Source organism: Pecten maximus, chromosome 14 (assembly GCF_902652985.1).
Source record: "Pecten maximus chromosome 14, xPecMax1.1, whole genome shotgun sequence".
Lineage (NCBI taxonomy): Eukaryota > Metazoa > Mollusca > Bivalvia > Pectinida > Pectinidae > Pecten > Pecten maximus.
In genome coordinates this window covers 8,585,581-8,611,520 of record NC_047028.1, presented here as the reverse complement: position 1 = coordinate 8,611,520, position 25,940 = coordinate 8,585,581, and the positions used below count along the sequence as shown (strand labels likewise).

Here is a 25,940-nt window from a genome sequence, read left to right as displayed (position 1 = left end):
CCAGAAGTTTTGTTGGCAGACAGGACCACATTGTCAGCTGTTGTCTTCACACTGGTGAATTCACACCCAATATGTCTAAGTGATACCTTCCACACTACCAGATCTGCCATGGAGTTGTCTGTATTACCGAACTCTACCTCTATCTTAGACTAATTAAATATCTGAAAATCTAGAATCACAATTTTCCATGGCAGAAAATATGAATCCCTGTACATTACTTAATATAGAACTATTCATATCACGGTACAATTAGTCACAATATCAATCTCTCAGAATACAACCACAACTTTCTTACTTCTGAATACATACTCTATACAGAACTGTTTATATCACGGTACAATTAATCACAATATCAATCTCTCAGAATACAACCACAACTTTCTTACTTCTGAATACATACTCTATACAGAACTGTTTATATCACGGTACAATTAATCACAATATCAATCTCTCAGAGTACAACCACAACTTTCTTACTTCTGAATACATACTCTATACAGAACTGTTTATATCACGGTACAATTAATCACAATATCAATCTCTCAGAGTACAACCACAACTTTCTTACTTCTGACAACGTACTCAATACAGAGCTGTTCATATCACGGTACAATTGGTTGTAATTCTCCAGAAATCCTTTTCTGTGTGATCACCTAAAATCATGAATCCCTATATTGCCATTCTACATAATTGTTTCCTTTTTGTGCCATCATCAAAAAGCATGAATCACTTCATGGTCTTCTCCAAAACTATTGCCCACAGCTATGAATCCATTCATGTTTTCTCAGAACTGTTGTCTTGTGTCATTGCCCAGAACTGAACTTATTTTGATTTTTCAGAATGATGGAACTAGAATCTGGTTAAAATTTTATGCTAAGATTTTGTTTAATTTAAGGAACATTGATCAAATTGGGACCAGGTCAAGTAGTTGTACTTCAAACAGTTTACGTATCCAAACACCACTTAAACATACATAGAACTCTAATATACAGGGTGTTCCAAAAAACATGTCCCCACTTTGCAAGCCTATATCTTTTTCCTTAGATAAGATAATTACAAACTGTCAGTTGTATTTGAGAGAACACATATTCATATTTTTTTTTATCTAAGCTCAAAAACTGATGACCTCATAATTTCTTTTGATGATGTCATTGCTGACATCAGTGACATCATCAAACTCTGGAAATAAGCTGCTTTTCTCGAGATTGATATCAAGAATGTGCACATTGATGTGGTAAAACTGTATTATGCAAATCGAAAATCGCTGACACTAGTGAATTTGTTTCGGCGAAGAAATAGCCAGATATTAAACCTTTATCAAGAAAGCAGGACATCAAATGACATTTTTGAACTTTGCACTAATTGGCAATGTTACTTGAAATTTTGAAAGCTCTTTAATCTAATATATGTCATATATCCATACTAAATGTTTCATAGTTTTTAAAATGAAGTCGACACAAGTTTTTTGGAACACCCTGTACCTTAAAATTGTATTATTTCTGCCAAACAGATATAGACCATGATCACCTAGTAACAGTTATATATCAAAACACTATATAAATATACCATAACAGGCTACTAAGAGTAGACCACAGATTCTAATTGAATTTTTATAAAACTCAATATTTCATTTAATGATTTGAAATCCATACCATGCTAGAGACCATTCCTTTTAAAAATCAATCTTTCTCATATAATTTAAAACTCCATAAATTTAGAGATAATTTGAAACTTGAAGAAGTTGGACGTTTCATTTCCTTTACAAGTGAAAAGTTGGCTGTAGGAGGTTCCGCGCGGCAGTGTTGAGGGAATTAAGCTGCCAAGATCTAGATGACAGGCCTTTTCAAACGGCTTTGCTCTTGTCAAAGGAAATTGTCTGTATTTTAATTTCACCCCTGCCTATATAAATTAATTTCTATAGCACATATCTGTTTGGTTGAACTTCTGTGTTAAAACCCCAGCAGCCAGCAGTTGCATGTATCATATACAATCATCTGATTCTCCAAAGCTCAAAATAACTGCTTCCATCAACATCGCCTGAGCCAGACATGGACAATACCAGCATTATAAGAGACGCATTGGAAGATTTTATGACATTTTTTTTTTTTATCATTGAATCAAGATTTAATTTACTTGATAATGTTCATTCTTTGGAAACAAGTACGTACAATGTCAGATGAAGATGAAATCAAAGAATCCACAGCTAATATGTCAATGTACTCTATACTGGAAGTAGTACAGCGAAATCTAATGAAATACAACAATATCGCTGTTTACATGACGACGAGGAAACAGAAGGGAGTTTAACCTACCATACGAACCAATCTCTCTACATCATTATTACTTATTGATTATGTAAAATTATACAGCGCCAAGCCAAGTCTCCAAATAATATCTTTGATTAGATATGTTCATATTTCTCAAATCATTTCCTTTACTGAATCATGCTGATATAAATCATCTGTGACCTCTCATCTATATCATCTCTTACCATTGGCCCTTCCTCAACATACGAAATACAGTGTGGATCATCATCATCATCATCATCATCATCATCATCATCATCACTATCACATCATCATCATCATATCATCATCATCATCATCTAAGATTCAGTTTGTTGTTTTTAGCCTTTTTGACATCAGATGTTGTTTTAATGACATTGCCTTTTTCATCTATTTGATGAAACTGTCCTTAATAAACTTTATCTTAGACAGTTATCAATTTAAAGTCATGACTTTCCATCATCAATTCAGACTGTTTGCAGACATCATTTCAAACTTAAGTTTCCTTTCTTTATGAAATTTGACATACAGCTTATGGTCATGATCATAAACCTTCCATCTTGAGAACAGTTTAGGGATGATGAAAGTTGTAATTCATAGCTAAATGTTGAATACAAACCTATCAATTTAATTCAAGGTTAAGACAAAATTGCTATAATTTCATCAGACACCCTTGATGGTGTAATAAGCAATGGCAAAATTTACACAGGCAAATAGATTTCTAAACTTTTTGAAATTTCAATTTTTTTTATTCTGACTATTCAAAACCAAAATATCAATGTTATTTATCAGAGTACAAATATGATCTAGCCCAAGCTTCAACAAAGTTTCATTCCTTAACTTAAAATTTTCCATAGGAATGCTTTATTAGATTTAAGGGAAAACCTTAGCTAAGTAACTTTCTGTACATTTAAATTCTTCAATGCTTTCCTATGGAAAACTGAAGTGAAGGAATTAATTAGGGCCATATATTTTTCTGACAACCAATGTATGTGAGTTGACATTTAATGAAAGATTCTTCTGGTACATATACCAAAAATTCAGCACTGAATTTTGAGGACCAACAACCTTTTTCCACTTGAAAGAAAAAATATTTCTCCATCCTGATGAAACCCTGCAAAATCCAGAGAAGATATGACTTCTTTCAGAATATGAAACACCTACCGGTGGGGGTGGCAAGTCATCATCGTCTATAGATGGCACGGCAGCCTTGGTAGGAGGGGCCATGGCTGCTTGTGATTTCTCTGTGCGGGACTCTTTGTTTTCACTCAGCTCTGGGGGAGGGGGAGGAAGTTCATCGTCTGTAGAGGCCGGTGTTTTCTGATGAAACAAAGAAATCAATGCTTTACATTTCAGACTGATGTTATTTGTAGACCGGAGTTAAAGAAAAAAGCTGTAACGTTGGTTCAGGATGTAAACGTTGGTTCAGGATGTAATTTTCTGTGGAAAAAGAACAAATATGACTGTCAGAAGCTGCGAGTTTTCTGTCAGACTCGACATCAAACCAGTTATTTGTCTCAAACATGATGATCAATCATCATGTTCCAACCACCAAATATTTGGTACACATAATAGAAATATTACGGTCAAGGAAAACACACCACTGAAACATCAGTTGCTATCAAATCAGACGATGGTGTTTATCAATAGTGTATCTTCCTTCTGCTGTCATTTTGCTTCAGATTCAAAGATGCTTCAGTTCAAACAAGAAATCCTCCCAGGCAGATTTTGTAATTGTGAGTACATTTTTAATACTCTATCCCCTTCCCCGCAAGGTCACTGCAAAACCAAATCTATAAGACGAATGTTTTGATTGGGGGGGTAATGCTTTCTCAAGACCAGCAGTATGAAGGTGCATCAATGAATAAAACTTGATTTGATGAAAAAAAAATTGTCCTTCCCCCTTCTCCTTTACTAATGATTTAAAATTTGGCACATAATCTTAAAATTAAGGTCACACTGACCTGATTATAGTACAATGCACAGCACCTATCATGGGTGATACATATCCTTCAAATTTTATCACAGTATCTTTAACTGTTACAAGTTATACCCCAAGGCATATTTATTGTACTGAATGTAATGCATCGAATCAATCTTTGATCTTTGATCTTTAATTGCGGGTTTCAGTGACTGAACATACTTCACCTACTGTCGCTATGTAGTGTTCTACCTCTTTTTTTTCCTAATTTGTACTATTTTCAATTTAAATCTAAGTCTTTGTCACATGAATTCCCCTAAAACCACAGTGTTTTTAATATAGAGGCCTATAACTTATTTAAAGAGGGGATGAGAGCTAATAGTATGTACCATCAAAAAACAACATTGCATTATATAAAATAACTATTTCAGTAGTTTCCTGAATCTAGAATTCCAATAACAGAGTCAATATAACAACGGTTTCCTATACTTGAGTAGAGAAGTAATTAAATCTTGCCCGCCTTTATTGTGACATGCAACTGGTGTGGTATGTTACCAGCATTCCCTTTATGTGTGTGTGTTTATACAACACAAAATCCCAAGTTACTTTATAGTCCAGTAATAAATGGTTATTGAGCAGCTAGTGATGGGGGACATAATGTTGTCTCCTGGGACGACAGATACTATATGCCAGTCGACTGATCAGCAAGACATATCTGTGTGATGCACAGAAAACTGTTCAAAGGGAGATAACTCCTCATGGACTCAATCTCAACAGCAGAAAGGACAGATTATTAATCTGAACAATGTTACTTCTACCTGATCAGTTTAGGCTTCAGTGATTTCTATCCTCATTTTACAAGGTACAAGGGCCTGTACCTTTTTCATCGGGAAAATATAATGCTAACTGCTAATTGGGGAAATATTATCAACTGATCTTTGTTCTGTCTAATTTATCTTTCATCAATGGAAACTAGAAGCTTTATCACATCTGCTTGTGAAAATATTACATAAAATAGATTCTGATCAACATTTCTTCATACATGTTGATGTACATGAACACTTAAATAATTTTGATTAAGAAAATATGACCATATAAAGTGGGGAAAATAAAACAAAATTTCACCAGGGGAAGGGGCCTATATTTGTCCCCAAATGTACCCCCAAAAAATTCACAGAGTCTTAATCCAAGTAAAATTACTTTGGTAATTTGAGACAATCTTAATCCATTGTTCCATTTTATGAGTTTATCCAAACAGTAGGAGATTCTAGTCACTTAGATAAATCAAGTTATTACTAATATGATCTTGTAACTTATCATTTCCAATTAGGAAAATTACTGTTACATACATATTTCATTTTTGCCCTAAACAGTTCACAACATTTTAACTGGGGGGAAATGCAACGGTTGATCAATACCTTTAAAGAATTAATTCCTCATTTTCCTTCAATATGATATAATTCTTTCATTGTGTTCATCTAACTCTCTGGTATAGATAGCGAGTAATGCTGAAAATTTTGCTGTGTATTATAAACCAAAACACAGAAAAAAACAAAACATCTATTTACTGTAAATGTACATAATCTCACTTTAGCAGTTTTCACACTGAAAGTATTCCACTAAATTCAGATTGTGCTATCGTAAATATGCCAATTCATTATTGCACTTATATCTGTTAAAATTTGGAAATGTGCTAAAATAAGGGTATGCTAAAATGGGTACATATACAGTATCTAAGAATTGGCAATCTATTTTCCTGCAGGAAACAACAGAAAAATAAAAACTACAAGATTAACAGAATCATTGACTTTGAAGATAAATGTTGAAAAGTACCTTGGGATTTCATTTACAGGATGTAGTTCAGTTAAGGTATACCACTATTATTTAATACCACAATAAATTCTGCCCAAACTCTGCAAACATCAACATGATGAAGATCTCCCCACAGGATAACAAGCTTTCTGTGGACAGATACACTACAGAGGTAGATATTTCAGAAGTTAACTGGTTCCTTCAGATGACTTAATCAAGATTCCCTGTCCCTGGCCAACATAGATTAAAGTTTATTGAGACATTACACCACAGGGTTTGCAATGGGATATTGGGAAATCCTGAAATAACTGGAGCCCTTTGAACTTCCAGGGTGAATACAAACATGGACAAACAAAATTCAAGGACCTAATGAACTATTTCAATCGATGTTTAATAAAAATCCCAAAGCAATACATGTCCCCTACCGTCCCCCACTTAAAATAGTAAGTGATCGTGATCTTGACCCAAAAACCCTGAAACTCAAACCTGATCTGTAGCTTAAGCTTCTCATACTTAAGTTGCATACCAACTTTCACCAACATACCTTGAAGCATGGCTGAGAAAAGTGAGGAAAACTAAGTAGGCGGACTGACAGACAGACGGACGGACAGATGCACAGAGAGGAAACTGGTTTCACCAGTTGGAGACTAATAAGAGGAATAACTTGCATCTGTCTTTGGTTGTGTTGGTGATAACTTACATCTTTGGTTGTGTTGGTGATAACTTACATCTATCTTTGGTTGTGTTGGTGATAACTTACATCTTTGGTTGTGTTGGTGTTAACTTACATCTATCTTTGGTTGTGTTGGTGATAACTTACATCTATCTTTGGTTGTGTTGGTGATAACTTACATCTATCTTTGGTTGTGTTGGTGATAACTTACATCTATCTTTGGTTGTGTTGGTGATAACTTACATCTTTGGTTGTGTTGGTGTTAACTTACATCTATCTTTGGTTGTGTGTTGGTGATAACTTACATCTTTGGTTGTGTTGGTGATAACTTACATCTTTGGTTGTGTTGGTGATAACTTACATCTTTAGTTGTGTTGGTGATAACTTACATCTTTGGTTGTGTTGGTGATAACTTACATCTGTCTTTGGTTGTGTTGGTGATAACTTACAGCTATCTTTGGTTGTGTTGGTGTTAACTTACATCTATCTTTGGTTGTGTTGGTGTTAACTTACATCTATCTTTGGTTGTGTTGGTGATAACTTACATCTATCTTTGGTTGTGTTGGTGATAACTTACATCTGTCTTTGGTTGTGTTGGTGATAACTTACATCTTTGGTTGTGTTGGTGATAACTTACATCTATCTTTGGTTGTGTTGGTGATAACTTACATCTATCTTTAGTTGTGTTGGTGATAACTATCTATCTTTGGTTGTGTTGGTGATAACTTACATCTGTCTTTGGTTGTGTTGGTGATAACTTACATCTGTCTTTGGTTGTGTTGGTGATAACTTCCATCTTTGGTTGTGTTGGTGATAACTTACATCTATCTTTGGTTGTGTTGGTGATAACTTACATCTTTGGTTGTGTTGGTGATAACTTACATCTATCTTTGGTTGTGTTGGTGATAACTTACATCTTTGGTTGTGTTGGTGATAACTTACATCTTTGGTTGTGTTGGTGATAACTTACATCTATCTTTGGTTGTGTTGGTGATAACTTACATCTTTGGTTGTGTTGGTGATAACTTACATCTTTGGTTGTGTTGGTGTTAACTTACATCTGTCTTTGGTTGTGTTGGTGATAACTATCCATCTTTGGTTGTGTTGGTGATAACTTACATCTGTCTTTGGTTGTGTTGGTGATAACTTATCTATCTTTGGTTGTGTTGGTGATAACTTACATCTTTGGTTGTGTTGGTGATAACTTACATCTATCTTTGGTTGTGTTGGTGATAACTTACATCTATCTTTGGTTGTGTTGGTGATAACTTACATCTTTGGTTGTGTTGGTGATAACTTACATCTATCTTTGGTTGTGTTGGTGATAACTTACATCTATCTTTGGTTGTGTTGGTGATAACTTACATCTATCTTTGGTTGTGTTGGTGATAACTTACATCTTTGGTTGTGTTGGTGATAACTTACATCTATCTTTGGTTGTGTTGGTGATAACTTACATCTATCTTGGTTGTGTTGGTGATAACTTACATCTATCTTTGGTTGTGTTGGTGATAACTTACATCTATCTTTGGTTGTGTTGGTGATAACTTACATCTATCTTTGGTTGTGTTGGTGATAACTTACATCTATCTTGGTTGTGTTGGTGATAACTTACATCTATCTTTGGTTGTGTTGGTGATAACTTACATCTTTGGTTGTGTTGGTGATAACTTACATCTTTGGTTGTGTTGGTGATAACTTACATCTATCTTTGGTTGTGTTGGTGATAACTTACATCTATCTTTGGTTGTGTTGGTGATAACTTACATCTGTCTTTAGTTGTGTTGGTGATAACTTACATCTATCTTTGGTTGTGTTGGTGATAACTTACATCTGTCTTTGGTTGTGTTGGTGATAACTTACATCTATCTTTGGTTGTGTTGGTGATAACTTACATCTTTGGTTGTGTTGGTGATAACTTACATCTGTCTTTGGTTGTGTTGGTGATAACTTACATCTATCTTTGGTTGTGTTGGTGATAACTTACATCTGTCTTTGGTTGTGTTGGTGATAACTTACATCTATCTTTGGTTGTGTGTTGGTGATAACTTACATCCGTCTTTGGTTGTGTTGGTGATAACTTACATCTATCTTTGGTTGTGTTGGTGATAACTTACATCTTTGGTTGTGTTGGTGATAACTTACATCTATCTTTGGTTGTGTTGGTGATAACTTACATCTTTGGTTGTGTTGGTGATAACTTACATCTATCTTTGGTTGTGTTGGTGATAACTTACATCTATCTTTGGCTGTGTTGGTGATAACTTACATCTTTGGTTGTGTTGGTGATAACTTACATCTATCTTTGGTTGTGTTGGTGATAACTATCTATCTTTGGTTGTGTTGGTGATAACTTACATCCGTCTTTGGTTGTGTTGGTGATAACTTACATCTATCTTTGGCTGTGTTGGTGATAACTTACATCTTTGGTTGTGTTGGTGATAACTTACATCTTTGGTTGTGTTGGTGATAACTTACATCTGTCTTTGGTTGTGTTGGTGATAACTTACATCTATCTTTGGTTGTGTTGGTGATAACTTACATCTGTCTTTGGTTGTGTTGGTGATAACTTACATCTATCTTTGGTTGTGTTGGTGATAACTTACATCTGTCTTTGGTTGTGTTGGTGATAACTTACATCTATCTTTGGTTGTGTTGGTGATAACTTACATCTTTGGTTGTGTTGGTGATAACTTACATCTGTCTTTGGTTGTGTGTTGGTGATAACTTACATCCGTCTTTGGTTGTGTTGGTGATAACTTACATCTATCTTTGGTTGTGTGTTGGTGATAACTTACATCTGTCTTTGGTTGTGTTGGTGATAACTTACATCTGTCTTTGGTTGTGTTGGTGATAACTTACATCTATCTTTGGTTGTGTTGGTGATAACTTACATCTGTCTTTGGTTGTGTTGGTGATAACTTACATCTATCTTTGGTTGTGTTGGTGATAACTTACATCTGTCTTTGGTTGTGTTGGTGATAACTTACATCTATCTTTGGTTGTGTTGGTGATAACTTACATCTTTGGTTGTGTTGGTGATAACTTACATCTGTCTTTGGTTGTGTTGGTGATAACTTATATCTATCTTTGGTTGTGTTGGTGATAACTTACATCTTTGGTCGTGTTGGTGATAACTTACATCTATCTTTGGTTGTGTTGGTAATAACTTGCATCTGTCTTTGGTTGTGTTGGTGATAACTTACATCTGTCTTTGGTTGTGTTGGTGATAACTTACATCTATCTTTGGTTGTGTGTTGGTGATAACTTACATCTATCTTTGGTTGTGTTGGTGATAACTTACATCTGTCTTTGGTTGTGTTGGTGATAACTATCTATCTTTGGTTGTGTTGGTGATAACTTACATCTATCTTTGGTTGTGTTGGTGATAACTATCTATCTTTGGTTGTGTTGGTGATAACTTCCATCTTTGGTTGTGTTGGTGATAACTTACATCTATCTTTGGTTGTGTTGGTGATAACTTACATCTTTGGTTGTGTTGGTGTTAACTTACATCTATCTTTGGTTGTGTTGGTGATAACTTACATCTATCTTTGGTTGTGTTGGTGATAACTTACATCTATCTTTGGTTGTGTTGGTGATAACTTACATCTTTGGTTGTGTTGGTGATAACTTACATCTATCTTTGGTTGTGTTGGTGATAACTTACATCTGTCTTTGGTTGTGTTGGTGATAACTTACATCTATCTTTGGTTGTGTTGGTGATAACTTACATCTGTCTTTAGTTGTGTTGGTGATAACTTACATCTATCTTTGGTTGTGTTGGTGATAACTTACATCTTTGGTTGTGTTGGTGATAACTTACATCTATCTTTGGTTGTGTTGGTGATAACTTACATCTTTGTTGTGTTGGTGATAACTTACATCTGTCTTTAGTTGTGTTGGTGATAACTTACATCTGTCTTTGGTTGTGTTGGTGATAACTTACATCTATCTTTGGTTGTGTTGGTGATAACTTACATCTATCTTTGGTTGTGTTGGTGATAACTTACATCTATCTTTGGTTGTGTTGGTGATAACTTACATCTTTGGTTGTGTTGGTGATAACTTACATCTTTGGTTGTGTTGGTGATAACTTACATCTATCTTTGGTTGTGTTGGTGATAACTTACATCTATCTTTGGTTGTGTTGGTGATAACTTACATCTGTCTTTGGTTGTGTTGGTGATAACTTACATCTATCTTTGGTTGTGTGTTGGTGATTGGCGGTTCCTGTTCCCATTTGCTGGCTATACGAAGAGTCTCCAGAGTCTTTTGTTGGGTAGATTTACTATCGTCTAAAAGTGTACACTCATAGAACTCCTGGATATCTGTAACACAAAAATTTTCAATTGACATAAAATTTTAGCTTTGAAATTTCAGCTACACAAAATACATTCATGAAAGCAAATTCCATTCCAGTTGTTACAACCAGATGCTATGAAAATAATCCAAGCTTTTATTTTATAAGTCATTACAAATTTAACCAAATTCTTTTACCTAAGAATGTTAATAATGTTTTAATGCATAATTATGAATACGAGACTGATCCCCTTACCATATTCTTATTTGAGATAATGTTGGGTTTTTTTTTAATATTATTATTTGTAGATATGTATTCTTGATGACACAAGTCTTAAACTGCAAGAGCTTTGGGGATAAAGGGATAGGCATTATAACAAGCTTCCGTGCAGGGTAAAGTGACTACCAATCGAAAGTATCACTATCTTACATTTACAGGACATTTACTTCATAAATACATAATCGTGGTACGGCAGTGTGACGGAGCAGGCACCGTGTATCACCAGAGGGCACCCATCCCTGCCACGGTCAATACGCCTCAGCTGTAGCCTCTGACGACCGAGTCAATTGAGGGCTTGAATAATTACATGTGCTGTCTAATTAAGGCAAGAGAATAGAGCCACAAATTGATTCAGAGGGACTTGAATGGACACACATAGACAATGGAGTGTAGAAGTGAGACCGGTTATAGGAGAAAATTGTACAGTATCAATCAGAATGTGATTTCAGTCAATAACCTGCTTCATTGTGTAAACAACTGTCCCACTAGGGAAACTGCTGGATTATACCCACCAGTTCTCACTCTAATGAAACTTCAGGAAATATCCCTTGTATACTGAATATTGCACTCATCATAATTAATAAGATACATTTCACATGAATTGAATTTTTGGTTAGAACAAAAAATTCACACATGGATATTCATCATATTTTCACTTTAAACTTTAAAATATTTTGCAATACAGATATTTTCATGCAATTTTGAGACATTATAAAACCTTCAAAACCACTTTCAAAACAAATATCATCTCAAAACCACTTTCAAAACAAATATCATCTTTCTTATTTCACTCACACATATTGTTCCTGTTATATACAGGAATTCATGTATCCATGATTATGAAGACGAGATACAATCCTCCTTTCCTTGTTATTCAATAACATTTCCTTGTGTTCAATCTTATCAATGAGGATAGTGTTTAAACATATTATTGTATGATTAGCTGCCATGATTTCTAGAGATCTTGACCAACAAAACCATGGCATATATGCAACCTTACTTACTACTAACTATAAAATCCAATGTCCACTTTTCCATGTTTTCCTCTCTGACCTCCATCATAATGCCATACTCTAAACTGGACAAATGGTTTGATGAATGTTTACTTTATTATCATGCAACTTTCATACTGATACCCAAAGGACTATAGACTTCAGTATAAGATGAGCCATCATGTCCAGGGATCAACGCATATTGACCAGTGGTCAAGACACCACTAGCTGGACAATGTCAAGTCCAGACAGCAAACCTCTTAACAAGTTAGGTTGTAATCAACGAAACCCAACTTACCAGCATACCAGAAATTGCTAAAGTAAACAATTATAAGTCCACATTCATGGCACCGAAGGCTAGCATTTTTTACATCAGGATTTAATTTGGCCTAGCTAATTTTACCACAAGATTTATTAAGACTAGCCAATTTTACACCAGGACTTAGTTGAAGACTAGATAAATTTTACATCAGAACTAAAATATAGATAAAGACCAGCCAATTTTACAGCAGGACTCAATAGTTAAAGCCCACTCAATTTCACATCAGGACTTAGATAAAGTCCAGCCAATTTTACATCAGAGCTTAGATGAAACCGAGCCAATTTTACATCAGAACTTAGATGAAGCCTAGCCAATTTTACATCAGAACTTAGATGAAGCCCAGCCAACTTCACGTCAGGACTTCAATGAAGGCAATTATCTAGCCAATTTTACATCAGAACTTAGATGAAGCCTAGCCAATTTTACATCAGAACTTAGATGAAGCCTAGCCAATTTTACATCAGGACTTTTATGAAGCCCAGCCAACTTCACGTCAGGACTTCAATGAAGGCAATTATCTAGCCAATTTTACATCAGAACTTAGATGAAGCCTAGCCAATTTTACATCAGAACTTAGATGAAGCCCAGCCAACTTCACGTCAGGACTTCAATGAAGGCAAATCTAGCCAATTTTACGTTAGGACTTAGATGAAGCCTAGCCAATTTTACATTAGGGCTTGTTAACAGTATCCAAAGTTACTAGGAAATTGAATTACTTTATAAGTTTGACTTCAGAAAGGAACTCTAAATCATGAAAATGTACTCTACCGGAACGATGAGATAACTATGAAAATTGTGCTTGAAAATTATGAGGCAATCATGCAAAAGGAAAAATTGAATGATTCCAAACAAACATATCCTTTGCTTTGTTTTAATTCCAATAAATAACATGAAACAAAACCACAAATTTAGTCTGATTTTCAAACAGGTACGACATCAACTAGCAGTTAATGTGGAATTGATCAGTTTGATGGGATAAAAATGTCTGCTGAAATTGAAGGCGTAATGGCAGCTAACTTTAATGGAAGGCTATATAAGTGGGATACTTCAGTGGGTCCAGACACCATTCATTGAGAATAAGTCACCAGCTTTATTTTATCAAATTACAATGCCTGAGTATTCAATACAACCACTGGAACCAAGGAAGACAAATGTGTCTGTACTGGAAAACCAGTAGATTCTGGATAGTTGATTTGTCTATACTCACACATTGCCAAACAATGGGAGAAATAGGAGGGGACATTCAGCAAGTCAAATACAGCTCTAGTTTTCAAAAGTTTGGGTGGCCACAGACTAAAAAGGAGATGTTTATCATCAGGGCATCACAATCAATGAGAGCTACAAAAACCTACTGATCCTAAAATCCAGCAGTAACATGGTTGGGTACCGATCCTAAAATCCAGCATTAACATGGTTGGGTACCGATCCTAAAATCCAGCATTAACATGGTTGGGTACCGATCCTAAAATCCAGCAGTAACATGGTTGGGTACCGATCCTAAAATCCAGCAGTAACATGGTTGGGTACCGATCCTAAAATCCAGCAGTAACATGGTTGGGTACCGATCCTAAAATCCAGCAGTAACATGGTTGGGTACCGATCCTAAAATCCAGCAGTAACATGGTTGGGTACCGATCCTAAACTCCAGCAGTAACATGGTTGGGTACCGATCCTAAAATCCAGCATTAACATGGTTGGGTACCGATCCTAAAATCCAGCAGCAACATGGTTGGGTACCGATCCTAAAATCCAGCAGCAACATGGTTGGGTACCGATCCTAAAATCCAGCACTAACATGGTTGGGTACCGATCCTAAAATCCAGCATTAACATGGTTGGGTACCGATCCTAAAATCCAGCAGTAACATGGTTGGGTACCGATCCTAAAATCCAGCAGTAACATGGTTGGGTACCGATCCTAAAATCCAGCAGTAACATGGTTGGGTACCGATCCTAAACTCCAGCAGTAACATGGTTGGGTACCGATCCTAAAATCCAGCAGTAACATGGTTGGGTACCGATCCTAAAATCCAGCAGCAACATGGTTGGGCACCGATCCTAAAATCCAGCAGTAACATGGTTGGGTACCAATCCTAAAATCCAGCATTAACATGGTTGGGTACCGATCCTAAACTCCAGCAGTAACATGGTTGGGTACCGATCCTAAAATCCAGCAGTAACATGGTTGGGTACCGATCCTAAAATCCAGCAGTAACATGGTTGGGTACCGATCCTAAAATCCAGCACTAACATGGTTGGGTACCGATCCTAAACTCCAGCAGCAACATGGTTGAGTCTACACCTGCTATATATATAGTACTAGTGGTGTGTTCTCTGTACCAGAGATGTATGTCACCCGAGTATCTGACTTGCACGCCACCATTAGCGAGACATATATATGTTTGGCTGACAGGATCATTCTCCTAACACTTCACTGTCGTGTATCACATATATTCTTTGTACCATTTATCTGCTTTAGAGGAATAAGTTGTCATACATGTTCATCACATCATGATTTATTTGGGTTGACTAATCATTTATTTGGGTTGACTAATCATTTATTTGGGTTGACTAATCATTTATTTGGGTTGACTAATCATTTATTTGTTCAAACTCACCATTTACCTGAATCAGAGTATTTAGTTTTCTCAAGCTTAAGTTGATCAGCCATTTACTCAAGTTAACTCACCATTTATTCAAGTCATCTCACCATTTACATAAGTCAACTCGCCATTTACTCAAGTTAACTCACCATTTATTTGGTTGACTAATCATTTATTTGTCCAAACTCACCATTTACCTGAATCAGAGTATTTAGTTTTCTCAAGCTTAAGTTGATCAGCCATTTACTCAAGTTAACTCACCATTTATTCAAGTCATCTCACCATTTACATAAGTCAACTCGCCATTTACTCAAGTCGACTTACCATTTTCTCAAGTCGACTCACCATTTACTCAAGTCGACTCATCATTTTCTCAAATCAACACATCATTTTCTCTGGTTGACTAACAATGTACTGAAGTCACCTCAGTGCTTACTTGTCAAATTGCACAATGACCATGCATTTCTTACAGAAAATTCAATAACATCATCAATACCTCTATTTTTTCAAACACAACTGACACAGGTTTAACGATGCCAGTTCAATGACGACTACTACAGTAAAAGCATTTGAAGACAGCTATAATCTGTAACCCTCCTCTCTGATGGTTGTCCCACCAACATGTCTGTCACAGACTGAAATTATAGCACTTCTTATCCATTACCAAAACAACTGTTTCCTTGACCACAAATGTCAAGATGCTTTTTTACCAGAAACCGACCTGCTGCTAACTGTTGCATGTAAGATGTAATTTCTCAAATGTTGTGTATTCCCCTGATCATCGAAACAACTTGTTCTGCCCCACCGAAATGTCCCCACAGGAAACCTTTTGTGGTAGGGATCAATAGAGCTGGTCTCAGTCTTCACCGCCTTTACTCAGTCATATAACACTGTCAACAAGTAATTATATAAGCTCTGACAGAGCCTAAGTACTGTCATCACTTTGGGAGCTATCCTTCATCACCATGGCAACCAGTCTCGGTCTTCTATCAACAAAATATTGACAGTCCAACGTCTTTACAGCACACTGAATCAAAATTTCAGACTCTCTAATAACTAACAATATTTTATACATGATAAATGATGTGAAGACAACATTCTATTTGCCTCAGAAATTCACCCAGAAACTTAAATGATGAATTTTGCACTAATGATAACATTACATTGTCACACCTGTCAATAACACCTGCAAATATGAATTCAATAAAATAGATTCAGTATATGCCAATTAATAAATACAAAACTGCATAATATACAGCTACTTTGATCATGAGTGAGCAACAAATTTACAAATCAGGAAAGCTATGATTTAATACTGATGTTCGAGATTAATATGATGTTGATTTTTAAAACTCTTAAATGATAAGAAGTTAGATAAGCATACATAGAACAATGTATTCTACCTGACATGGTCATATCAAATTGAAACCGACTGTATCTTCATGCTTCAGAGAAAGATATTTAAAATATGTGGCAACATTTGTTATACAACATATGTCATTCAATGTTTACTTCTTTTTTTTTTGAAACCGATAAATACACTTTAAACAATTACATTTTTCTGAATACTTGTAACAGATGATGTTGAAAAACCTAATAATATTTACACACACACAGACATAAAAATACGTCTATATCAAAACACATACATTACATCTAAAATGTCTTTCTGAAATGAATCTATTCATTGCAAATCTTAAAAGATGGCCTCGGAATGAAGCCAACCACCTTTCCAAGCCAACATTGGATCGGGCTACCCCTGTCAAACATCTGTCAAAATTTAAAGATTTCTAGGAAAACTCCTGGCATGCTGTCTAGAATGCTGGAGATTTATGTACATGGCGATACCTAGTCAGGAATCTTCTTATGAACACACACCACCGCAGTGTGCAATTTCTTCCAAAACTTAACACACCATCCATGGATTTTTTATCCAAAGTATATACCATATATGTACGGCACCACAGGAAGGATAAAACTGCAGACCTTGTCTAATGCTGTCTGTATCCCATTAATATCTATCTCCTCAACACAGGCCTACAGGTCTATCATGAAAGGGTAGCTACACCAATACTAATCATCTGTTGGCCCAAACTCTGGCAGTATACCCAACTCCCTACACTACAAACTAATCACAGATCATATAAAAACAACTTATATTGCTTTCCTCTTTTTTTCATTTTTTTTCAGGAAAAATTCGTTTTTTATCATTTACTGGTGTGTAAACTGCATTTTTTTCTTAGGTATTTTGAGGGAATCATGTTGAAATATCTCTACAAAAAAAAAATGCTGTTTACACACCAGTAATCGATAAAAAAAAACACGAATTATACCTTATATTTATATTTTAACCTGTGTTTTGATTTATATTATCAAAAGATTAAATTGGCATATTTTTTTTCGGTGGTATAGGAATAGATGTAATAGCCAGACAATTAATGAAATCGCTAAACAGCTGATTCCAATTTGGATACCGACTACGGGGCGATTTACATGTAACTACAGGAATAAACAAAAGATAGTTCCACAGTAACATTGCTTTTTTTTTTTATTCAATTCCTGTAAGATATTCACACATTCTATTTTTTCCTGTTATATTTTAGTTAATTCTACCATTATTCCATTCGTATTTTATTGGGAGTAAAAAGTCCAAACAGAAACAAAAATAGTCATTGTGCATTCACACTAACTGCACATGTATGCACCGGCCAGACTATATGAACAATGTATTTCTACGTACGTATCAAATTTAATGTTTACACACTTTAAAAAGATGTTTTCGTTATAGTAAATATAAAGAAATGACTTTTCTAAATTCCAATCAATAAAAATTTGTATACAGATAATTTTCAATAGTTCAAAATTTTTAGTTTTACAAAATGTTTGAAGCACCGAAAGGATCCATATTTTGTAATTATAAAACAGCTGACTATAACTTTCTCACTTTTATTTCAAAGGTACCTATATTTGGTGATTTATTACAAAGGTACCTTGGTGATTTATTACAAAGGTATTTGGTGATTTATTACAAAGGTACTTGGTGATTCATTACAAAGGTACCTTGGTGATTTATTACAAAGGTACCTATATTTGGTGATTTATTACAAAAGTACCTCGGTGATTTATTACAAAGGTACCTTGGTGATTTATTACAAAGGTACCTTGGTGATTTATTACAAAGGTACCTATATTTGGTGATTTATTACAAAGGTACCTTGGTGATTTATTACAAAGGTACCTTGATGATTTATTACAAAGGTACCTATATTTGGTGATTTATTACAAAGGTACCTATATTTGGTGATTTATTACAAAGGTATTTGGTGATTTATTACAAAGGTACCTATATATTTGGTGATTTATTACAAAGGTACCATCAATATTTCGTGACTTTATTTCATCCTTAAAAACGCACAAAATAGAACACCTTAATTGACTATAACACTATAGATCTCGTGTATAACATTTTTGAGCGTGAGAACTGACGGGTCATCCAACCGATACTGATGCTGATGCTGATACTGATCTTTGATGCTTCCTGACATACATATCAGCATCAACATCAATTTTACAAATTCCTATATACCGAGGACAAATCAACTGATTTTCTATTTTCGTAGCAAACACATTTCCATAATTACTGTTAGGTAAATGTAAGAGGCATACTTTAGTCACTAGCGTTATTGACTGGTAATTTGTAAGTGAAAGCTTGTATCCGATCTAAAATACTGATGTCAACAGCCTTGTGTATCCAGCAGCTGGTGAGCTGATCCCTCATAGGTTTAATGGAGCAAAAACACAATCAATACAGGCCCAAGAGGCCAGTCCTGGAGACCCATACAAGACTACACACCACAGGCCAACCCTGAAGGCCCATACAAGGCTACACACCACAGGCCAGTCCTAGAGGCCCATACAAGGCTACACACCACAGGCCAGTCCTAGAGGCCAATACAAGGCTACACACCACTGGCCAGTCCTGGAGGCCAATACAAGGCTACACACCACTGGCCAGTCCTGGAGACCCATACAAGACTACACACCACAGGCCAGTCCTAGAGGCCCATACAAGGCTACACACCACAGGCCAGTCCTAGAGGCCCATACAAGGCTACACACTACTGGCCAGTCCTGGAGGCCCATACAAGGCTACACACCACTGGCCAGCCCTGAAGGCCCATACAAGGCTACACACCACTGGCCAGTCCTGGAGACCCATACAAGACTACACACCACAGGCCAACCCTGAAGGCCCATACAAGGCTACACACCACAGGCCAGTCCTAGAGGCCCATACAAGGCTACACACCACTGGCCAGTCCTGGAGGCCCATACAAGGCTACACACCACTGGCCAGCCCTGGAGGCCCATACCGAGGCCCATACAAGGCTACACACCACAGGCCAGCCCTGGAGGCCCATACAAGGCTACACACCACTGGCCAGCCCTGAAGGCCCATACAAGGCTACACACCACAGGCCAGTCCTGGAGGCCCATACAAAGCTACACACTACTGGCCAGCCCTGGAGGCCCATACAGACATACACACTACTGGCCAACCCTGGAGGCCCATACAGACATACACACTACTGGCCAACCCTGAAGGCCCATACAAGGCTACACACCACAGGCCAGTCCTAGAGGCCCATACAAGGCTACACACTACTGGCCAGTCCTAGAGGCCCATACAAGACTACACACCACAGGCCAGTCCTGGAGGCCAATACAAGGCTACACACTACTGGCCAGTCCTAGAGGCCCATACAAGGCTACACACCACAGGCCAGTCCTGGAGGCCAATACATGGCTACACACTACTGGCCAACCCTCGAGGCCCATACAAGACTACACACTACTGGCCAGTCCTGGAGGCCAATACATGGCTACACACTACTGGCCAACCCTCGAGGCCCATACAAGACTACACACTACTGGCCAGTCCTGGGGGCCCATACAAAGCTACACACTACTGGCCAACCCTGGAGGCCCATACAAGGCTACACACTAATGGCCAACCCTGGAGGCCCATACAAGGCTACACACTACTGGCCAGCCCTGGAGGCCCATACAAGGCTACACACTACTGGCCAGCCCTGGAGGCCCATACAAGGCTACACACTACTGGCCAGTCCCGAGCCCCGTTCGATTTGCACTCTTCTAAGAAGAGAAGCCTTCTAAGAAGATCGTATTCCGTTATATGTAAATCGAGTAAACCGGGAGAATAAAACAAAAAATAAGCACGTTTTTAAGTTTTCTCAAACACGATGACACAAACATGTGCATGCATGTGTTATAAATCCTTCTCTAGTGAAACTCATCACTCGCACACTTAAAACATGGTCGCCGCCATCTTGGAAGATAAATCTTCCAGCTTCGAGACAGAAGAAGGAAGATCTTCCAGAAGCAGAAGAGCTACAAATCGAGTGACCGGAAGATATATTCTAGAATGAGAAGAGTGCAAATCGAACGGGGCTCTGGAGGCCCATACAAGGCTACACACTACTGGCCAGCCCTGGAGGCCCATACAAGGCTACACACTACTGGCCAGTCCTGGAGGCCCATACAAGGGTACCCACTACTGGCCAGCCCTGGAGGCCCATACAAGGGTACACACTACTGGCCAACCCTGGAGGCCCATACAAGGCTACACACTACTGGCCAGTCATGGAGGCCCATACAAGGCTACACACTACTGGCCAGTCCTAGAGGCCCATACAAGGCTACACACTACTGGCCAGCCCTGGAGGCCCATACAAAGCTACACACCACTGGCCAGCCCTGGAGGCCCATACAAGGCTACACACTACTGGCCAGTCATGGAGGCCCATACAAGGCTACACACTACTGACCAGCCCTGGAGGCCCATACAAGGCTACACACTACTGGCCAGTCCTGGAGGCCCATACAAGGCTACACACCACAGGCCAGCCCTGGAGGCCAATACATGGCTACACACTACTGGCCAGTCCTGGAGGCCCATACAAGGCTACACACTACTGGCCAGTCCTAGAGGCCCATACAAAGCTGCACATTACTGGCCAGTCCTGGAGGCCCATACAAAGCTGCACATTACTGGCCAACCCAGGAGGCCCATACAAGGCTACACACCACTGGCCAACCCAGGAGGCCCATTCCGGAAGCCCATTTTGGGAACGGAACATACTTTTCATTAGTAAATTTCTCTCAATAATCCGGACAATTTTTTCACCACGAGGAGAAAAATATGTCGGGGCAAGTCACCCGTGTCGACAGCTATACAGACTATCGCTTGACACTGTGCGTAGTCATAGAGACCGCTGCCAGGTCATAGCCCCGGGTGTTTACCTGTGTTACAATGTGTAGCTTTTGTTTTTATAACGGTACATTGCTTTTTCTCTACGACCTAAATGTAACAGAATTTATGCACAAACATACAGTACGTGATACGATAATTAATCAATCTCAAATACATGTATTAAATTTATGATCGGTAATTAACATCATTAACACTTTTATTGGGTAAACACGGATATCGGCTTTGTAACACCGTTACGTGAAACGACGACTCATTGAAAGATGCATGTTATTAATTACATACACATTTACGTATTAAGCAGTGATCACAAGAACTGGGTTGATTACACACAAATTAGTCAATAGTCGTCTGATACTTAACTAAGCGTCACATTGTTAAGTGAATACGGGTTTAATAATTATCGGACATCTTGGGTAGTTCTCGCTGGTGTCGCGTACTTTTAAATAGATAGCTTGGGGTTTCTGGTACGTAAAAATCATAAAAAAACATGGACTGACGGTAAGTTGTAAAATCCAGGTATTTTATTTAAAGTATTTAACATTTGTAATTTCTACTTGTTTGTGAACCTCCGGGACGTGACACATGTGTGTTGTTTGTAGGTCACATATGCCCGCTATAAATAAAACAACTTTCACTTTACATGTTCTTTTAAAAACATAGTTTATTTTTTACTTTCTACAAAACAAAACAAGAATCATATCAGAAACATAAGTATATTTATTGTTGAAAAGTCTGACAAGTCTGACGTGTTTATGAAACGTCCCGGATTGTATATAATCAAGGGAGATAACTCTTACACGACAATTTTTTTTGACCTGGTACACGAAATTCGGCAGTCCGGAAAACTCGTAATCCAGACGGTTTGGACTGGGAACGAAGGTGTTCGGATTATCGAGGGTCCACTGTATAGGTTATTTAATCAATGTAGTCAGCCTCAAACTCTAATGGAAGTCTGCAAGCATAACATTTATGCAAAATTTCACACTGAAACAGAAAGGCAGGAAAAGTACCATTTGGTTAAAGGCTTGGGAATGTAGATATATCTTCACAAAATCATTGTCTTTTGTAATTGATATGACTAAATAAAGTATAATGAATTAACATTAAGGTTTCTTTTAACTTGAATATTATGCGAAAAATGTGATTTTTGTATTTTGAAAATCAGTAGGTAATTATCATCTGTAAGATAATGATGGGAAAAAGCAATCATCAATATCTCCTTAATTACGATTATGACAGAGAAAACAAAACAATGAATGGTATTTCTTAATTCTTTTATTCTACTTGTCAGTCGTTTCCTTGAAAACTGGATATTATATTTTTCATTTGAATATTGTGCTCTTATGTTTTTAAAAAGTCTATCCTTTCAAAGGGTCAACAAAACAAGATGTCAATCTAGACTTACAAAAGGTCTTGTACTAGATAGCCTAGATTTTCAAAATGTAACTTACTGAATTTCTCTGCATTAATGTCAACCTAGTTTGCATGTAAAAGTTCAAGAAAATATGGAACAGCAACATAAGCCAACATACATTTTTTTATAAGCTTGACAGTCACAGTAAACATTTCCGAATATTTTCTGCATAATATAGATGTCACTCCGAGTCCTGTGATATATTGTATATAGAAACCTTAAGGTAACCAATATAACAAGTCCACAGATACACATGGTTGAGAGAGGATTAAATAAGACAGGGATTTTACTCATTGGTTTGGGATGGGACTTGTTTGTCTCAATTTGGGAAGAAAATTGATGAAATGGAAACGATTTTTTTCAGGAGTTAGGGGAATTTGCCTTCAATTTGAAATAATTTCAATTGCGAATGGGGCCCATTAATGGCCCCAAACCACCCTTAGAAAAAGCCCTGAAAGGCCACATATAAGCATTAGTTAAGACCAATCTATAAATCAGAATAACAACCGAAGCATTCACCAACTGATATCACCTTCGGCCATGAACAAGTATAGATCTATATTGTACTGTGGGTGTGCCACAACAGTTTTGGTATAGGTGTCACTGGGTGTGCCACAACAGTTTTTGGGTATAGGTGTCACTGGGTGTGCCACAACAGTTTTTGGTATAGTTGTCACTGGGTGTGCCACAAAAGTTTTGGGTATATAGGTGTCACTTGGTGTGTCACAACAGTTTTGGGTATATAGGTGTCACTGGGTGTGCCACAGCAGTTTTTGGTATAGGTGTCACTGGGTGTGCCACAACAGTTTTTGGTATAGGTGTCACTGGGTGTGCCACAACAGTTTTTGGTATAGGTGTCACTGGGTGTGCCACAACAGTTTTGGGTATAGGTGTCACTGGGTGTGTCACAACAGTTTTGGGTATATAGGTGTCACTGGGTGTGCCACAACAGTTTTGGGTATAGGTGTCACTGGGTGTGCCACAACAGTTTTGGGTATAGGTGTCACTGAGTGTGCCACAACAGTTTTGGGTATAGGTGTCACTGGGTGTGCCACAACAGTTTTGGGTATAGGTGTCACCAGGTGTGCCACAACAGTTTTGGGTATAGGTGTCACTGGGTGTGCCACAACAGTTTTGGGTATAGGTGTCACTGAGTGTGCCACAACAGTTTTGGGTATAGGTGTCACTGGGTGTACCACAACAGTTTTGGGTATAGGTGTCACTGGGTGTGACACAACAGTTTTGGGTATAGGTGCACAAGTTACTGGGTGTGCCACGACAGTGTTTGGTATAGGTGTCACTGGGTGTGTCACAACAGTTTTGGGTATATAGGTGTCACTGGGTGTGCCACAGCAGTTTTTGGTATAGGTGTCACTGGGTGTGCCACAACAGTTTTTGATATAGGTGCCACTGAGTGTGCCACAACAGTTTTGGGTATAGGTGTCACTGGGTGTGCCACAACAGTTTTTGGTATAGGTGTCACCAGGTGTGCCACAACAGTTTTTGATATAGGTGTCACTGGGTGTGCCACAACAGTGTTTGGTATAGGTGTCACTGAGTGTGCCACAACAGTTTTGGGTATAGGTGTCACTCGGTGTGCCACAACAGTTTTGGGTATAGGTGTCACTCGGTGTACCACAACAGTTTTGGGTATAGATGTCACTGGGTGTACCACAACAGTTTTGGGTATATAGGTGTCACTGGGTGTGACACAACAGTTTTGGGTATAGGTGTCACTGGGTGTGACACAACAGTTTTGGGTATAGGTGTCACTGGGTGTGACACAACAGTTTTGGGTATAGGTGTCACTGGGTGTGACACAACAGTTTTGGGTATATAGGTGTCACTGGGTGTGACACAACAGTTTTGGGTATAGTTGTCACTGGGTGTACCACAACAGTTTTGGGTATATAGGTGTCACTGGGTGTGACACAACAGTTTTGGGTATAGTTGTCACTCAGGTGTGCCACAACAGTTTTGGGTATAGGTGTCACAAGGGCAGGGCTAGGAGAGGCAATGTAATACTGGCCATGCCTGGAAATTACAGTCAAGTAATAATTATTTTAGGTATGTGGATTGTGTATCTAGATTGTTGATAATGATCCAGACCGGTTCTTCAAAACATCATCAGTCATTAACTAGAAGTCTTAATCTGACGGCCATTTATCAACTTTAAAATTGAAAATCAAGTACACCTTTATATGTCAATTGTTGACCCAATACAACAGAATAAATTAGAAATTTTCGTAAGTATATTGGTAAAATATGATGGTTTTGTTATGGCTAATCTATATAAAGAATTTAAACAATCATCCTTTCGTCAATTGGCATTCTCAAATGTATCTGGCAAGTTCCGTTTGGCGACACCAATTCTTTTTGTATTTAATATACAAATATGTGTATGACACTAAGAAATTTAATGTTGTATGTGAATCAAACCTGGCCAGTGATTAATGCTTTGGTCAAGCTCTTTAACACATTCATTTAAATTAACGAGACAAAAATTAAACCTGTTTAGCAAATGTGCAGATAAAAGAAACTCTCCTTTTTATGAATTAATTTATCCATGCATCAATTTAAAACTGTGCACCATGCAGATTAATGACCATGCATTTTAATAGAGCATCATAAATTATATTTCATTATGACAAGCAAAGGTGCCAACAAAGTCAAAGTACCAGTATAATTAAATACCCAACAAAGAAAATAAAACTTCTTCAAATACAGAAATAACTCCAATTTCATGATTAAATAAGGTCTGGCCCAAGTATCTCAACATGCCTCCAGTTACAAACATTTGTTCATTCAAGTTGATCCAATTTCCATAAACGAAGAGTTTCTCCTTAAACTAAATATGGACTTCCATTGAGAAACATGTTTAAGAACTGACTTGAATGGGCCAGTATCTATTTATTAACTAAATTTAAACCATTCCCTGGCCTTGCAAATCTATCATTCAGTCAAACAAGCAAAATGCCTTGATGGCATAAATCTAGACTAAAAAAAATTCAAATGTTCTTCAAACAACAATTTGGCACCGAA

The 25,940-nt window shown here is 37.5% G+C and overlaps 1 protein-coding gene across 5 annotated transcripts in view; it reads right to left on the bottom strand.

Annotated features, from left to right (window-relative positions):
- Positions 1–25,940, bottom strand: part of LOC117342022 (disks large homolog 2-like) — a 264,368-nt gene that overhangs the window by 218,031 nt on the left and 20,397 nt on the right. For 4 of the 5 annotated variants that reach the window (XM_033903973.1, XM_033903974.1, XM_033903975.1 and 1 more), the window contains exons 3-4: positions 10,889–11,022; positions 3,450–3,605 (exon numbers count right to left, since the gene is read on the bottom strand). In XM_033903973.1, the coding sequence (XP_033759864.1) occupies positions 3,450–3,605; positions 10,889–11,022 (290 nt within the window). Of the gene's footprint in view, positions 1–3,449; positions 3,606–6,746; positions 6,759–10,888; positions 11,023–25,940 lie in introns of those variants that run through there. The other variant, XM_033903978.1, reaches the window with a different exon arrangement.